Source organism: Sus scrofa, chromosome 18 (assembly GCF_000003025.6).
Source record: "Sus scrofa isolate TJ Tabasco breed Duroc chromosome 18, Sscrofa11.1, whole genome shotgun sequence".
Classification (NCBI taxonomy): Eukaryota; Metazoa; Chordata; class Mammalia; order Artiodactyla; family Suidae; genus Sus; species Sus scrofa.
In genome coordinates, this window is record NC_010460.4 from 47,630,691 (window position 1) to 47,650,170 (window position 19,480).

Genomic DNA, 19,480 nt, shown 5'->3' on the forward strand with positions numbered 1-19,480 from the left:
GTGGTGTAGGCTGGCAGCTGCAGCTCCAATTCAACCCCTAGCCTGGGAGCTTCCATATGCCACAGATACAGCCCTGAAAAGACTAAAAAAACAAACCTCCCCCGCCAAAAAAAACCCACAGTGATTTATCAACTCACCAATGGTTCTCCAGCTCTTTTGTGAATACCAAGAATACGAATGGCATCTACTGGTAATAACTGATTATTGACAGAAGAATTATTCATTTCCGGGCTTGATGGAGGTGATTCATAACACTTTGATGCCACAATATCATGGGCCTCCAAGAGTGACTAGAAGGATTCAAAACAGTCTGTGGTTGTTAATTACAAATGGAATACATTACTAAAAATAACATAGCTTATTATCTCCGTAGAGTACTAAAAATTTCCAAGGCACACATTATTAAATTCCCAAATATGAGTTAAATCAAAAGTATACAGGATGCTTTTAAGAATAAACGTATGTAGTTTTACTTATTTCTAAACAATGTCATATTCCTTGTTTTAAAAGACCCGAAGCAACTGATAAAGTTTTGTGACTTTTTAAAAAAAGTCTCATGTTCAATGGAAACTGAATCTAGATTACTGAGTGTGATGCAATGGAGGCACATTTCATTGCCGCTTTGTCATCACCATCATCATTCAATGTTTATCAGTTCCTATTTATTAGTTAGCACACAAAGTCAAATGGCAAAATCCTAATTTTTATCCTAAACCTACTATTAGCAATGCCATATATTTTTTACATGTACAAAAGGTCTGTTAAATATATAGCCAGTGAATAAAATATTAGCATCTTATGTCACTGATAGGAAAATTTATATTACCAAAAAAAGTATAAGATTTACATTTTTAGAGAGGACAGCGAGTAATGGTCCTGAATATAACATAAAAGAATATAATAAACTTTTACTTGCTATCATCATGGATGACTTTGATCTAGCTTTCTAGGAATTTCTCATAATTTTTGGAGTATGTTTACCTTTATTTATACTATAATTGTATATACTCAATATAAAGCTAAGTTAAAAATGTTTGGGGAGGTGGTAGGAATGCAAGTTCAAAAACAACAGATCAAAACAGAAAGAAGGGAACAAATGTGAACAGGCTCAGAGTGAAAGCCATCAGTACATGTGCCTAACTGGTAATTTTTGGTCATTTCATAAAAATAGTATAAGAGACTGACGGAAATTTCAGCAAGGAAATAATTTATAAATCTATACATAAGGATTATTTCTATAAATACTGCAAGTTATTCAAATCACTGATTGTGGGCTGCTTAGTTTTTACACTATACAGTCTTCTTAGGCAGTAAACCCACTTCTGTGACTCAAACCACTACTTAATACATTGAGAACTCCCAATCTTAGATCTTCGGTCCAGAATTCTCATGAGCTTCAAATTCATATGCTAAAAATCTGCCAACAACTGGCCAAAGTTATGGCAATTTGAAAAATCAAAAAAGCTAAGAATTATAGAGGACTGAAACACTGAATTAATGAAAATTCCCTAAGTCCACAATGCTATTTTAAAAACAGGTATGAGGAGTTCCCGTCGTGGCGCAGTGGTTAACGAATCCGACTAGGAACCATGAGGTTGCGGGTTCGGTCCCTGCCCTTGCTCAGTGGGTTAACGATCTGGCGTTGCCGTGAGCTGTGGTGTAGGTTGCAGACGCGGCTTGGATCCTGTGTTGCTGTGGCTCTGGCGTAGGCCGGTGGCTACAGCTCCGATTCGACCCCTAGCCTGGGAACCTCCATATGCCGTGAGAGCGGCCCAAAGAAATAGCAAAAAAAGACAAAAAAAAAAAAACAAAAAAACAGGTATGAAAAAAGTCATTTGTTACCATTTGAGATTGCTATTTTAAATGATCTTTATTTTGAAAATTAGTAAATGGGAGGATCTAGCATTTCCCAAACTTTTTAATAGGAAATGCATTATAGGTTAACTAGACATACCACCTGGTGAGAAAAAGCTCTACTTTATATAAGAACATCAGCTAGTAAATGCAGAATGAAAGAATATGAAAAATGTAATTGGCAACCTCTAATGAAAATTCTGATTCAGGCAAAGATAATTAATTTGTGTTTGTCACTAGATAAATGGTTGAAAGGAAACAGCATTTGTATAATACCAGAATAATAATACTAGATTACTTCCTAGTAGAAATCAAACATAGGATTAGGCCATTACTGCCCTTAACTGAGGGACCAAACACAGCATCAACAGTGGTGGGCTGCGTTCTCCTGGGTTCCCTCACCCTACTGCTCTCCACTCAATTGCCCCTTTTCAATGACGTCATTTACTTTGTCAGTACATGTGTCTCCTTGAACAACCCATTTCTGAATGTTACATAAGAGCTCCTTTCCAGGCCCGGGAAAGGGTACCTCCCTGTGCCATAGCATCACCACTATATGACAGAAAGAGAAGGGGTTGGCCGCATAGGTGTTCAGCTCCTTACATTTTGGCACCAACAAAGCCATGTCCTGTTAATATTGCATGCTTCTACTTCCAGTTCAGAAAGCAAATAGTCCCACATTCCAATCTGAGCTCTTATTCTAGCAAGTTAAATGACCTTGGGGAATTACCTTCTCAAAAGCAACTAAGAGGAGTTGTCAGCAAGATCAAACCTTTGAGGAAGACCAGCAGATGATGGAATATCAAGATCTTGCAAAGGAGGAAAGGAAAAAGCAGCTAATGAAGCAGGAAAAGAAGCACAAGGGTCTGGGCACAAAGGTCAAGTTTTTAGGCCTCCAAGATAAACAGCAGAGGCTTGACTAGACAAGATGATGGAGTAGAAGGACTTGAGCTCACCTCTTTTTGTGAAAACACCAAAGTCACAACTAAAAAATATTCTATACCCAAAGACAAAGAAGAAACCACAATGAGAAAGTAGGAGGGGCACTTCCGTGATCTAATCAAAATTCATACCTGTTGGGTGGGCAGCCCATAAACTAGAAAATTATATGGCAGAGATTTTTGCACAAGAGTGAGTTCTGAGTCCCACATCAGGCTCCAGCCTGGGGGCCTGGCATCAGGAGGAGGAGCTCCCAGAGTATTTGGTCTTTTAAGGGTAGCAGGGCTTGGGTGCAGGAGTGCCATAAGACTGGGGCAAACAAGAGACTCAACTCTTAGAGGGTGCACACAAGGTTTTATGTGCACTGGGACACAGGGCAAAGCAGTGACTCCATAGTATCTTGGGACAACCTACCTGCAGGTCTTGAAGGGCCTCCTGGGGCAGTGGCTCTTTGTGGGGGCAAGGACACTGACGGTGGAAGTCACAAGGAAACTTCACTGGTGTGAGCTCTCCTGGAGGTCACCATTTTGGCCCTGAGACCTGTCCATACCTAACAGCCTGCAGGCTCCAGTGCTAAGACACCTCAAGGCAAATAACAAACAGGGTGGGAATGCAGCCACATCCATCAGCAGACAGGTTGCTTAAAGTTGTCCTGAGCCCACAGTCTCCTCTAAATATGCCCTGCCCACCAGAGGGACAAGACCCAGCTCCACCCACCAGTGGGCAGGAATCAGTCCCACCCCAAAGGAAGCCTGCCCAAGCCCTTTGATAAAACTCACCCACTAGGGGGAAGACACCAATACAATCTTGTATCCTGCAGAACAGAGACTGCAAATGTTAGACAAAATGAGATGGCAAAAGAATATGTTCCAGACAAAGGAACAAGATAAATCCCCAGAAGAACTCAGTGAGGTGGAGATAGGCAATATACCCAAAAAAGAATTAAGAGAAATGATAGTAAAGATGATCTAATAACTCAGAAAAAGGATGTATATACAAACTGAGAAGACCCAAGAAACATTTAACAGGAAGTAAAAGATATAAAGAACAGAGTTGAACAATACAGTAACTGAAATGAAAAATACACTAGAAGGAATCAATGGCAGAATAAATGAAGTAGGACAATGGATAAGTGAGCTGGAAGACAGAATGGTGGAAATCACTGCTGCAGAACAGATAAAGGACAAAGAATGAGAAGAAACAAGGACCATCTAAGAGACCTTTGGGACAACATTAAATGTACCATTATCTGCATTATAGGGGTCTGAGGAGAAGAGAGAAATATTTTTAAGAGTTAATAGTTGAAAACTTCCCTAACATGAGAAAGAAAACACTCAAGTCCAGGAAGCACAGAGTCCCATACAGGATAAACCCAAGGAGGAACACACTGAAAAACATATTAATTAAATTAACCAAAATTAAAGACAAAGAGAAATATATTAAAAGCAATAGGGAAAAGCAATAAACAACATAAAAGGGAATCCCCATAAGGCTATCAGCTAATTTTTCAGCAGAAACTCTGCAGGCCAGAAGAGGGTGGCATTGATGTATTTAAAGTAAAGAAAGGGAAAATCCTTTAAGAATATTATACCCAGCAAGGCTCTTACTGAGGTTTGATGGAGAAATCAAAAGCTTGACAGACAAGCAAAAGCTAAAAGATTTCAGCACCACTAAACTAGCCCTACATCAAATGCTAAAGGAACTTCCCTAGGGGGAAAAGAAAGGGCCACAACTAGAAACGAGACAATTACAAATGGGAAAACTCACCAATAAAGGCAAACATACAGTAAAGGTAGAAAATCACCACCACACGAATATGATTATCAAAACTAGCAACCAAGAGGAGAGTACCAATGCAGGATAATGGAAATGCATTTGAAATTAAGAGACCAGCAACTTAAAATAATCTTGTGTGTAGGTATATGTGTGTGTATGTGTATGCGTATATATATAGAGAGAGCGAGAGACTGCTGTATCAAAATGTTATTGATTTTTGTGCAAGCCAAAAACCTACGATACACAAAAAACAAAAAGCAATCCAAAGACAACCTAAAGACAGTCATCTAATCACAAGAGAACAAAAGAGGGAGAAAAAAGTTCACTATCAACAAATCCAAAACAACAAAATGGCAATAAGAATATACATATTGATAATTACCTTAGATATAAATGACTAAATGCTCCAACCAAAAGACAAAGCCTAGGTGAGTGGATATAAAAACAAGACCCATATATATGCTGTCTTCAAGAGACCCACTTCAGATCTACCTAAAGTTTTCTTAAGTGTACACGGAACATTTTTCAGGATAAATCACACCCTGGGCCACAAGTCAAGCCTCAGTTAATTTATGAAAACTGAAATCGTATCAAGCATCTTTTTCAACCACAACACTGTGAGATTAGAACTCAACTACAAGAACTATAGAAAATACCAACACCTGAAGTCTAAACAATATGTTACAAAAAACAAAACAAAAACAAAAACCCAATGGATCACTGAAGAAATCAAAGAGGAAATCAAAAAATGCCTAGAAACAAATGAAAATACAATGATGTATCCTATGGGATACATTAAAAAAAAGTTCTAAGAGGGAAATTTGAAACAATACAATGTTATTTGGAAACAAGAAAAATCTCAAAAAAACAACCTTACACCTAAAGCAACTAGGAAAATAACAAAACCCAAAGTGAGTAGAAGGAAAAAAATCATAAAGATCATAGCAGAAAAATGAAAAAGAAATGAAGAAAACAATAGAAAAGATCAGTAAAACTAACAGCAACTTCTTTGAAAAGATAAAATTGATACACCTTTAGACAGACTCATCAAGAACAAAAGGAAGAGGGCTCAAATCAATAAAATTAAAGATTAAAAAGGAAAGTTACAACTGACATCACAGAAATACAAAGGATCATAAGAGACTACTACAAGTAACTACGCTAATAGTTGAAGAAAAGGATAAATTCTTAGACGTGTACAATCTTCCAAGACTGAACAAGAAATAGAAAATCTGAACAGACCAATCACAAGTACTGAAATTGAAACTGTGATTTAAAAACTTCCAGTGAACAAAAATCCAGGACCAGATGGCTTCACAGGCGAATTTTATTCACAGGTGCACATTCAGTTAAGAATTAACACTTATTCTTCTGAAACCCTTCCAAAAATTGCAGAGAAGGAGCACTCCCAAGCTCATTCTATGAAGCCACCATCACCCTGATAACAAAACCAGACAAAGAAAACACAAAAAAAGAAAATTACAGGATAATATCACCAATGAACATAGATGATAGGTGCAAAAACCCTCAACAAAACACTAGCAAACTAAATACAAGAATATATTCAGAGGATCATATACCATGATCAAGTGGGACTTATCCCAGGGATGCAAGGATTTTTCAGTATCTGCAAAATCAATCAATGTGATACACCACTTTAATAAACTGAAGAGTAAAAAAACCATATGATCATTAGATTCAAAAAAAGCTTTTGACAAAACTCAAAACTCATTTATGATTAAAAAAAAAACCTCTCCAGAAAGATGGCATAGAAGGAGTCTACCAAAACATAATAGAGGCCATATATGACAAACCCACAGCTAATGTCATACTCAATGGTAAAACGCTGAAAGCATTTCTACTAAGATCACAAACAAGATAAGGATGTCCATTCTTGCCACTTTTAGTCAACATAAGTTTGGAAGTTCTAGCCACGGCAATCAGAGAAGAAAGAGAAATAAAAGGAATTCAAATTTTAAAAAGTAAAACTGTCACTGTTCACAAATTGCATGATATTATGCATAGAAAACCCAAAAGATGCTATCAGAAAACTGGGAGTTCCCGTCGTGGCGCAGTGGTTAACGAATCCGACTAGGAACCATGAGGTTGCGGGTTCGATCCCTGCCCTTGCTCAGTGGGTCAAGGTTCCGGCGTTACCGTGAGCTGTGATGTAGGTCGCAGACACGGCTCGGATCCTGCGTTTCTGTGGCTCTGGCGTAGGCTGGCAGCTGCAGCTCCGATTAGACCCCTAGCCTGGGAACCTCCATATGCCGCGGGAGTGGCCCAAGAAATGGCAAAAAGACAAAAAGACCAAAAAAGAAAACTACTAGAGCTCATCAGTTAATTTGGTAAAGTTTCAGGATACAAAATTAATACACAGAAATATCTTGTATTTCTATACAATAACAATGAAAGATCAGAAAGAGAAATTAAGCAAACAATCCCATTTACCACTGCATCAAAAAGAATAAAGTATCTAGGAATAAACCTTAATGAGGCAAAAGACCTGTAATCTGCAAACTCTAAGATGCTGCTGAAAGAAATTTAAAATGACACAAATGGAAAAACATATTCTTGGATACTACAAAGCTACAGTCATCAGAACAGAGTGGTAATGGCACAAAAACAAAAAACAGATCAATGGAATAGGACAGAAATCCCAGAAATAAACCCATGTACTTATAGTTAATTAATCTATGACAAAGGAGGCAAGAATACACAGTGGAGAAAAGGCAGTCCATTCAATAAATGGTGCTGGGAAATGAAATTTGAACATTCTCTAACACCATACAGAAAAACAAACTCAAAATCAATTAAAGACCAAATTAAGCATAGACACTATGAAACTCTTAGAGGAAAATACAGGCAGAACACCCATTGGTATAAGTTGCAGCAAAACCTTTTTAGATATACCTCCTAGAGTAATGAAAATTAAAACAAACAAACAAATGGGACCTAGTTAAACTTAAAAGATTTTGCACAGCAAAGGAAATCATAAACATAATGAAAAGACAACCCAAAAAATGGTTGTTAGCAAACAAAATGATCACCAAAGGATTAATCTCCAAAATATATAAACAGTTCATGCAGCTTGATACCAAAAAAACAAACAACCCAATCAAAAAATGAACAGAATATAAAAACAGACGTATTTCTCCAAAGACAACAGACAAGTAGCCAAAAAGCACATAAAAAGATGCTCAACATCCTTATCACATTTATCATTAGAGAAATACAAATCAAAACTACAATGAGGTATCACCTCACACCAATCAGAATGGCCATCCCCCAAAAATCTATAATGCTGGAGAGGGTGTGGAGAAAAAGGAAACCCTCCTGCACTGTTGGTGGGGATGAAAATTGGTACAACTGCTGTGGAGAACAGTACGGAGGAGGAGGTTCCTTCCAAAACTAAAAATGCAATGACCGTATGATCCAGGGATCTGACTTACGGGCACATGTCTGGAGAAAACCACAACTCAAAAAGATACATGTTACCCATGTGTTGATTCCAACACTAATTATAACAGCCAAGGCATGGAAGCAACCTAAATGTCCACTGACAGGGGAGTGGATAAAAAAAGATGTGGTACATGTGGTACAATGGAGTATTATTCGGCCATAAAAAGAAGAAAACAATGCCACTGCAGCAACATGGCTGGACCCAGAGATTATCATACTAAGTGAAATAAGTCAGACGAAGGTAAATAGCATATGACAACACTTACATACGGAATCTAATTTGAAAACGATACAAATGAACTTATTTACAAAACAGAAAGAGACTCACACATTTCAAAATCAATCTTATGGTTCCCAAAGGGGAAGCATGGAGGAGAGGGATAAGTTAGGTGTTTGAGATTAACACAGACACACTACTATATATAAAACAGAAAACCAACAAGGATCTACTTAGAACACAGGGAATTCTACTCACTACTCTATAAAAACCTATATGGGAAAAATATCGGATAAAGAATGGATATATGTATATATGACTTACATTGTAAATCAACTATTCTCCAATATAGAATAAAAATTAAAAAAAAATAGTAGTGAGCCAACCAGGTATTGTAGACTAATTCATGTAGGATCACACTACTTCCGATGCATTGTAATTCCAACTAACTGACTTGAATCATTAATCTTTTTAGTAGAATTTCTGCTTATAAGAAATAGAAGGGAAAACTAAACAGGAAAAAAAGCAGGAAAGCAACCAGATAAACCCAGGGAGCTGACTCTGCGGGGTAATGGCTAGTCCCTTCAGTAGGTCAACATCATGACCAAGGAAGAAAAGGATGGTCCAACCTGATGCCACACATGGACCTAAGCGGAAAACTTGAATGTACAAACCAGCTATAAAGATTATTCTGGTGTCAAATAGAGATGTGGGAAGACAGAATGTGTACTACGTGAGAAAGAGAGCCAACAAAATGGAAAATGGCAAATCAATAACTGAAAAAAAAAGGTTAAGTTACAAAATAGCTTGTGCAAGGTAATTTCAATCAGTAAAGAAAAAAATACGTACGTACATTTGTATCTAGAAAAAATAAGGAATACTGACATTCCCACTGTGGTACAGTGGGTTAAGGATCGGGTGTTGTCTCTGGTGGCGTGGGCTTGATCCCTGGCCCAGGGCAGTGGGTTAAGGAGCGAGCTTTGCCACAGAGGGAGGGGCTTGGATTTATCCCTGGCCCAGGAATTTCCATACGCTATGGGTACAGCCAGAAAAGAAAAAAAAAAAAAATTATGGGGGAAAATATGGAAGATTATGCCCTATGATAGTACAGCAGTGATCTGGGTAGTAAAAACGCAATGTTTTAATTTTGTATTTTTACTTGCTATTTTCTAATTTTACATTTTATTAAGTTTTACGTACTTATACAAAAATATAGCATGCTTGAAAAACTCTACTAAATGCTTCTGAAATATTTTAAACTTAATGCAGCCAGTGTCCTTAACACTGACATGTTCAAAACAGCTCTAGAGTGTACCTTATCTCAGCGGATGCCATCGACTGTCAGAAATCCTGTCCTTATCAACTTCCCCCATTTTTCTTCTGCAGCTGTCACATGAAACCACTCACTCAGTCTTATTGATTTTACTGCTTAAATCCTCACATTTCCCACTATCTGCACTGCCATCAGGATTTCTTGCCTTGGTACAAAACCAGCTAGCTCTACAATCCGACCTCTCCCTACACAAGGTTTCCTAATGTGCTCAGGGTAAAGCCCAAATGCCTTAGTATGCTTTATAAGGCTCAATTAACTGGCCTCTGCATGAAGGCACATGTTTTTATTTTTTTGTACCTATGATACATAGTTATGAAAAAAAATCTCACATAAATTTACCTAATTTTTGCAGTAACACTGTTAGAGTTTTTGAGAAAAGGCAAAGGGGTGCTGCCATTTGTTTTTTTTTTTTTTTTTTTTTTTTTGTCTTTTTGCTATTTCTTGGGCCGCTCCCGCGGCATATGGAGGTTCCCAGTCGAGGGGTCCAATCGGAGCTGTAGCCGCTGGCCTACGCAAAAGCCACAGCAACGCAGGATCCAAGCCGCGTCTGCAACCTACACCACAGCTCACGGCAACGCCGGATCCTTAACCCACTGAGCAAGGGCAGGGACTGAACCCGCAACCTCATGGTTCCCAGTCGGATTCGTTAACCACTGCGCCACGATGGGAACTCCCTGCCATTTGATTTTTAATGCAAAAATATACAGTGACAAGCAGGTGATACCTTATTTTTCTATCCCAGGATCATTTATTGAACAGTCCATTCTTCCTCCACTAAAATATAATATTTTGGTCATAAATCAAGTCGTCTTTCGTCTGTGCATATATTTCTAGGGTTTCTATTTTCTTCAAGTAATCTATTTTTCCAATAATGTCTCAATACCACACTGTCCTAATTACAGCTTTATAAGAAATCTCCTTCACCTCTTTCTCTTCTGAAATGGATTCTTCTTTGGTAAACTGATTAACTCTTCACTCACATAGACAAATGCTTAAATTGCACCTATTTTTTGTACCTAAGGAAACTAATTTATGTCATAGTTCCTATGCTCATCAGCTTTCCTTTGTTCCAAGGTCATCAACGGCACCCTGGTCTTAGAAGCAATGCTGAAAATGTCTATGACTGGTCATAAGGAGGGCTGGGAACAGTGGTAGTGAGGAAGAAAAATCCACTATTACAGAGTGGAAGACATCGCCAGCATGTGGTCTGACGGTGAAGCATGGTTTTTGCTGTTTTTTGTTTTGTTTCGTTTTAACTACACAAAGAAAAATCTTTTTTTTTTTTTTTTTTTTTTTTTTTTTTTTTGTCTTTTTGCCTTTTCTTGAGCAGCTCCCGCGGCATATGGAGGTTCCCAGGCTAGGGGTCGAATCGGAGCTGTAGCCACGGGCCTACGCCACAGCCACAGCAACTCGGGGATCTGAGCTGCGTCTGCAACCTACACCACAGCTCAAGGCAACGCCAGATCCTTAACCCACTAAGCAAGGCCAGGGATCAAACCCACAACCTCATCGTTCCTAGTCAGATTCGTTAACCACTGAGCCACGACAGGAACTCCAGAAAAATCATTCTAGTGTATTTCTGCAACAGATACTATACATTTGTCTAGTATGTGTGTCTGTTTATGTAGTCCCATCATATTAGGATACTAAAATATCTAAGTTGGAATTTATAAAATACAGCTCAACAATCTAAAAAAAATCACTTTATGCTGAAACCTAACTACTAAGGGAGGAATTTTGGGAATACAGGGGACTTAGAGGAGAGATAAGCAAAGTTTACCTGGAAGTGAGGCTCTTTGAGTATACCAACCAGTTCTGCCACATTTTCATCCACATTTATTAGAGGAGTGATATCTTCAAGAATTTCATTAACTAATTCCAAGTTATTGTCACTAACGGCTTCTAGTTTTGAATCTTCTAGCCTCTCATGAGCCTGAAAAGACAATAGTATGTTAAAGTAAAATCACATTGTTTTGCTCCAGACCACAATTCTGTTCTTGATTTGTTTTGTTTTTAGAAAGTTTTAAAAGATACTACTTAAAGGTTTTATTCATGAAAACCAAATCTTTCAATCAGAGCTAACATATAGATTTCACAGTAAATGTTATCATGCAATACAATCTTGGCCTCTATTCCTACCCTAAAAGTAATGGAAAACTCAGTTTTGTAACTAAACCATGAAAAACCTGAACAGGCCAATGACAATTTTTCACATGTATTGTATTTCCTACCAATAGAACTACCTAATGACTTTCTAGCCTGGGCTCAAACTCTAAACGACACTGTTTATGCTTTATTAAAATAACGATTAAGCATAGTGAAAATAAAAATAGGAACATAATTATATGAATTACCATTAAAAAAATGAAAATCATTCTGAGGACCCCATAATCCTAAAATTACCATTTTCCAATTTTGAGAATTCAGCAAAAGTCAATTCAGGAAAGGCAGCTCTTGAACTGAACCTTGAAGAACCATATGATTTCATTAGGGAAATGATCCCTCCATCTACATCTGAAGCTGCTTTTTTTAAAATCTTTTAAATCTCAGAATCTTTTCCACAGAAAATGGGAGTTCCCATAATGGCTCAGGGGAAATGAATCTGACTTGTATCCATGAGGACACAGGTTCAATCCCTGGCCTCGCTCAGTGGGTTAACGATCTGGTGGTGTTGTGAGCTGTGGTGTAGGTTGCAGACATGGCTTGGATCCCAAGTTGCTGTGGCTGTGGTGTAGGCTGGCAGCTATTACTCTGATTCAGTCCCTAGACAGGGGACTTCCATATGCCATGGGTGTGGCCCTAAAAGGACAAAAAAAAAAAAAAGAATCCACAGAAAATGAACCATGAATCACACTGCCATAGGAAATAAGTAGTTCTAATTATCTTTTAATCGTGGGAGTAAAGCAGAATTTTAAATTCAAACTTAGAATGAACTCCATTAGTCTCCATCTTTTAGATGTTGTTTTTCTGATAAATGGTTGCTGACTGATTTTGAAGATACGCAAAGCATAATTATAAAGATTTAATTTACACATGATATCATATAAAATGATAAACCTTACACTTAACATTTTAAGATTCAGTTCTGCAATGAAGAAAAAAACAAATTTCAAGTGGTAATAGAATCAGACTTAAGATACCTACTTCTGCCTGAGAGTGGATCCTTCAGAGTTTAAATACACCTAATAATTTTAAAAACTTACTTTTTCATTTAAATACATCTTTCCAGATAATTCACAAGAATTAAATAAATTTAAGTGGGGGGGCTATATATCAACAATATTTTAAAGAAACATCTTAGAAGAAATTTTAAGTTACATGAAATAAACTGATAAACTGTAACTGTTATGAAACAAAGGAAAATGTCAAAAGACCAAATGTAATTTAAAAAGAGGAATGAGTTTCTACTTTCTATTGGATTTAGATGAGAAAAAAAAAATTAAGGGAGTTCCCATCATGGTTCAGCGGTTGGCATAGATCAACAGACGCAGCTGTGGCATAGGTCCCAGATTCGGCTCAGATCTGGCATTGCTGTGGTTGTGGCAGGGGCCAGCGGCTATAGCTCTGATTGGACCCTTGGCCTGGGAACCTCCATATGCCATGGGTGCGACCCTAAAAAGACAAAAAAGACATTAAAAAAAAAAGAAAAAATTAAGAAGAGTAGAGAATGCCACAAAGAATGAGAACAGGTAAATCTGCGATTTTCTCTTCTTTTTCTTTTCCCTTTTTTTTTTTTTTTTTTTTTTTTTTTTTTTTTGCTTTTTAGGGCCACACCTGCAGTATATGGAAGTTCCCAAGCTAGGGGTCTAAATAGAGCTGTAGCTGCTGGCCTACACCACAGCCACAGCAACTCAGGATCCAAACTGTGTCTGTGACCTACAGCACAGCTCATGGCAACGCTGGATCCTTAACTCACTGAGCGAGGCCAGGGACCAAATCCACATCCCCATGGACACTAGCCAGGTTTGTAACCTGCAGAGCAACAATGGGAACTCCCGTAATTTTCTTCAAGTATAACAGAAGCGTGATAAAGACAAGATTGTGAGGAAACTCAACACATATTATAAATGACCACCACTGGGGGAAAAATAATGTACACAATTACTTAACTCTTACAAAACAAGCTAGAATTGCTAATTGTTTTAATACAAATATTTGTTAACACATATCTAATTTAGTATTGTTAACCTTGCGAATACTCTTAGTACTCTTAAGAAAGTTCATTTTAAAAAAAGAAAAGAATTTTAACATTCATTGAGGGTTTTTGCTTTGTGCTGCAAACCTCATCCTCAGTGCAGTAGAGAGTGGCCGTTGTACTCAGTGAAGGAAGGCATGTTGTTATCATCCTCACCCTAGAGACACAGACACTAGTTATATAAAATGAGACAAAGTGATTTCGAGTTCATACTACTGGTGTGGCCAAGTCAGGCAGTCGAACATGAAGGCCTGTGCGCTTAGCTACTAGCATATTCAACTTTATCATTACATAGCTACTCTATCATCATTGTGCAGTTAATTGTTTAATCTAAAATACTGTGCATTATTCTCACTCACTTAAATGTGTGCGATATACGCTCTCATATATGATATATGCTCTCGCTGACTGAGTTGTTGCTTCCTAGAACGGCTCTTCCAGTCTAGATGTATTAAGTAACATGTGACGTTATACTCCTTCGGTTCACAACACCACCCACTCTTTCAAGCTTCACGCATTTGGTCACAGAAAGAACTATGAAGAGCCCTTGTTTCTCCAGGGAACAGATAATGATTGGCTAAAACTTTTCAGGTACTAAGCCAATACATAGTCTACAACATCCTATGTTCCACGACATATAGTAACAACACCTTAAACACTGGTAGTCTTTCATTCAAGTCTTTGGGACAAGCAAAGGAACAGAAGTGGTCACTGACTTGACGTTAATACGGCTCCCTTCTCTATGTTTACCTGCCTCACTGCTCCCAAATTGGGAGAGGACAGGACGGAATGTGGGGAGACCAATGGCAAGAGAGAGAGAGAGGAAGTCAAGGGGAGGGCAGAATTATGCTATAAAAGGTTTTTGCACATGAACCCAACAGAATGGTTCACTGTAGAAAAAAATGTCACCACACAATACAGAAATCTCAGAGGAAACCTACTCAGGTCCATATTTGTTAACATGTAACTTCTTAAGCTCTAGGATAATGTGAAAGAAGTTGGGACCTCTATTCACTTTAAAGTCAAAATTTATGTAGTAGCTTTCAAGAGGCAAGTACCAACTTAAATTTAACTCATCAAACAAACATAAAAGACAAAAGGAAATGCTGAAAACTGACCAGAGAAACAGATGACTCACATGCTATTTGAACAAACGGGTCTTGTTTCCTTTAAGAAAAAGCATTATTAAAAGGCTGGCACAACTCAGTAGAAATGTACTGCACTTGCTACGAGTGCTTGGAGAAGATGCCATGACTGGCTGTGTGGAACACTTGGAGTTGATACAAATATAGCCTGGCCTTCGTGTGGGTACAGTTCTGAGAATCCTACTCACCCCTGCACCTGAGAAAACTCAACTGCAAAGAAGAAAAGCTTTTTTCAAAACTTCTGGGTATTTTTTCAAAGCACAATTCAATCATCCTTGCAAACCAAAAAAATTATTTTTAAGCAAAATTCATTCACTGTATCTAAAGTGACAAATGCTATTACTAGGAAAGATAATGGTATTATTATGTGTAGTAACTAACCTTATCTTTCTTCCTTAAAAACAAAAATATAAATTTTGTGTCTATCCTCTTAGAAGATGGCTAAGTATGTACTAGTTACACATCAAATAGTTCCTGAAAAAGCTGGTGTATAAATGAGAAATAAGATTGACTGTGGTCAAGACATAGCCTCTTTTTTTAGAGACTTCTGAACAAAAAGATTAAGAGAAGTCCACAAATAATTAAAAATAAATAAGAATTTGAGCAGAAAGAAACTAGAGACAATGGAGAATTCAATTTTTATTTTGCTTCTGCACAATGATATCAAAAAGGATGAGATTTGGAGTTCCTGTCATGGCTCAGTGGTTAACGAATCTGACTAGGAACGATGAGGTTGTGGGTTCGATCCCTGGCCTCACTCCGTGGGTTAAGGATCTGGCATTGCCATGAGCTGTGGTGTAGGTCACCGACGCAGCTCGGATCCTGTGCTGCTGTGGCTGTGGTGCAGGCTGGCAGGTGCACCTCCAATTTGACCCATAGTCTGGGAACCTCCAAATGCCACAGGTGTGGCGCTAAAAAGCAAAAAATAAATAAATTAAAAAAATATAAAACTACAATGAAATGCTTTTTGTCCTTAAGAGATCAGCAAGGATAAAAATTATGGTAACATATTAGGTTGGTGAGAATATAGCAGAAGACAGGCACTCCTGCACATTTTTTTCTGGTGCAAACTAGCGAGCAATTTGACTATATCTATCAAAATCACAATGATTTTTTTAAGACCTATCCTGGAGATATACATATAAGTAGTCAGACTGCACATTAGAGCATGACTTCCGAGAGAAAAAAATCCATCTAAATATGTATCAGAAGTTTACTAAAAAATTTTTGGTGTATTTATACAATGGAATATTATGCTACTTTTAAAGAGAATGAAGATTCTCTATAGGTACTAATAAGGAATCATATGCAAAAACAAAAAAACAAAACAAAAAAAAACACCAAGATTTGGAATAAAGAGTATAAACCCACAGCTACTGCTATATTTAGTAGTGGTATTATTACATTTATTTACTTATTTATTTTTTTGGTCTTTTTTGCTATTTCTTGGGCCACTCCCACGGCATGCAGAGGTTCCCAGGCTAGGGGTCCAATCGGAGCTGTAGCCACCGGCCTATGCCAGAGCCACAGCAATGCAGGATCCAAGCCATGTCTGTGACCTACACCACAGCTCATGGCAACGCCGGATCCTTAACCCACTGAGCAAGGGCAGGGACCGAACCCGCAACTTCATGGTTCCTGGTCGGATTCGTTAACCACTGCGCCACGACAGGAACTCCTACATTTAACACATACTCTTCCCCTAAGATTGGGAACGAGATAAGGATGTCTACTCTCATCATTCTAGTCAACATTGTATTAAAAGTTTTACCCAGGACAATTAGTCAAGAAAAATTCAATAAAAGGCATTCAAATTGGAAAGGAAGATGTAAAACTATCTTTCTTCATAGATTTGTATTTAGAAAATCCTAAGGAATCCACTAAAAAAAATTTGAACCAATAAACAAGTTCAGCAAGACTGTGAGAAAACCAAGATGTAAAAATCAATCATACTATATACTAGCAATCAACAATCTGAAAAAGAAATTGAGAAAATAATTACATTCATAATACCACTGAAAAAAAAAATACTTAAGAGTAAATGTAACCAAAGTGCAAAACTCACGCTCTGAAAACTATACAACACTGTTGAAAGAAATTAAAGATTTAAATAAATGAGAAATCATTTCATGTTCATGGATCTGAAGACAATGTTGTTAAGACAGCAATACTCCCTAGAATGGTCTACAGATTCAATACAATGTCTACTGGAATCCCAGCAGAGTTCTTTGTAGAAACTGACGAGCTGATTCTAAAATTTGTATAGAATTGCAAGGGTTCCAGAACAATCAAAACAATCCCGAAAAAGAACAAAGTAGGAGGATTCAAATCTTTGGGTTTCAAAACTTACTACAAAGCTGCAGTAATCAAAACAGTGGATTCTGGCATAAAGACAGATGTACAGACCAAAACAACAGCATTCAGAAATAAATTCTCACATATGTGGTCTAACCATTTTTGACAAGGATGCCAAATGGGGCCCAGAAAGCTAGATATTCACATACAGAAGAATGTAATTGGACCCTTATCTAATACTATAGTAAATAAATTAAAAAAAAAAAAAACTCACAATGGACCAAAGACCTAATAAGACCTAAAACTATAAAACTATTAGAAGAAAAAGGCAAAAGCTTCACAGTTCTGGATTAGGCAGATTTCTTGGCTATGACACCAAAGGCAAAGGCAACAAAAGAAAAAATAGGTCAAATGGATTTCCTGAAAATTTAAAAAAAGAAATATATGTGTACCAAAAGATGGTATCAAGAGTAAAAAGGTGGGAGTTCCTTCCATGGTACAGAGTGTTAAGAATCTAACTGCAGTGGATTGGGTTGCTAGGGGGTACAGACTCAATTCCAGATTTAGGGCAGTGGATTAAAGGATCTGGCATCGCCATAGCTGCAGCATAAGCCGCAGCTGCAGCTCAGATTCAACCCCTGGCCCAGGATCTTCCATGTGCTGTGGGTATAGCCAGTTTAAAAAAAAAAAAAAAAGTAAAAAAGTAAAAATGCAACCAACAGAATAGGAAAAATATTTGCAAATCATGTATCTGATCAGGGATTGAATAGCCAGTATATATAGGGAGCTTCTAACATTCAACACACACAAAACCTGATTCAAAAAAGGGCAAGTAATATAAACAGCTATTTCTCCAAAAATATTCAAATGGCCAGTAAGCACATGAAAAAAATCAGTGACCCTCAAGATACATCAACAGAAATCTTCCATACTGAAATCAAAGAGAAAAAGGAATGAAACAAATGGAACAGAATATCTAAAGACTGTGGGACAACATCAAAAGGTGTAAGATACACATGATGGGAATACTGGTAGAAGAAAGAGAAATAAAGAGAAGAATATTTGAGGCTATAATGACAATTTTCAAAAATTAATGACAGGTACCAATCTACAAATTCAGGAATCTGGAGAGATCACCAAAAAAATCTAGAGTTAGACATATCATCCTCAAACTACAAAAATCAAAGACAAAATCTTGAAAGAAACCAAAAATCTTACCTATAAAAGAGCAAGTATAAGAATTACAGAGGACTTCTCTCCAAAAATTATGTAAGCAAGAAGAGGGTGGAGTGAAATACTTAAAGAATAGAAAGAAAAAACAAAACCAAAAACTACCAATCAATTTTAACTATACAGTCAAATTATCCTTCAAAAGTGAAGGAGAAATACTTTGTCAAACAAAAAAGTTGAGTGAATTTGTTCCTAGTAGACCTGCCTTGAAAACTACGATAGAAGAGGTTCTTCTGAAAGAGGAAAGTAATATAGATCCAAATCTCATATCTCCATTTAAAAAAAAAAAAAAAAAAAAGGCAGTAGAGAAAAAATGAAGGTAAAATAAAATCTTTGAAAAACTCTTAATTGATGTAATAGACAACTGTTTGAAAATAACAGCAACAATGTATTTGGTGATTATAGCTTATGGATAAATGAAATGACTGACAACAATGTTATAAGGGAGAGACTGGAAATACTCTAAGGTAGTTACTTCACAGGTAGTAATATGGTGAAGCTAATATAGTGAGGTAATATAGTGTTATTTGAAAGTGGACTTAGTTGCAAATGTATATTGCAAAATCAAGGGGAAACCTTGACTTCTACTTAAAAATATCCTAATTTTTTAAAGTATAAATTACAAGAGGAGAAAAAGTGAAATCATGTAAAAAATTAAAACAAAGATGGCAGAAAATGAGTGGAAGACCAACCCAAACAAACAATAAGAAAATGAAACTCGCGTATATGTTATCCATAAGAAATCCACCTTAAATATAAAGACACAGGTAGACTGGGAGTTCTCGTTGTGGCACAGCAGAAATGAATCTGACTAGAATCCATCGGTACGCGGGTTCTATCCCTGGCCTTGCTCAGTGGATTGGGGATCTGGTGTTGCTGTGAACTGTTATATAGGTTGCAGAGGAGGCTCGGATCCTGTGTTGCTATGCCTGTGGAGTAGGCTGGCAGCTGTAGCTCTGAGTCTACCTCTAGCCTGGATACTTCCATATGCCGCAAGTGCAGCTCTAAAAAAAAAAGAAAAAAAAAGACACAGG

General features: G+C 37.3%; 1 protein-coding gene across 9 annotated transcripts in view; it reads right to left on the reverse strand.

Moving 5' to 3' along the window:
* MPP6 (membrane palmitoylated protein 6) overlaps positions 1-19,480 on the reverse strand; it is a 121,887-nt gene that overhangs the window by 41,144 nt on the left and 61,263 nt on the right. For all 9 annotated transcript variants that reach the window (XM_021079256.1, XM_021079251.1, XM_021079248.1 and 6 more), the window contains exons 3-4: positions 11,362-11,514; positions 138-290 (exon numbers count right to left, since the gene is read on the reverse strand). In XM_021079256.1, the coding sequence (XP_020934915.1) occupies positions 138-290; positions 11,362-11,514 (306 nt within the window). The remainder of the gene's footprint in view (positions 1-137; positions 291-11,361; positions 11,515-19,480) is intronic.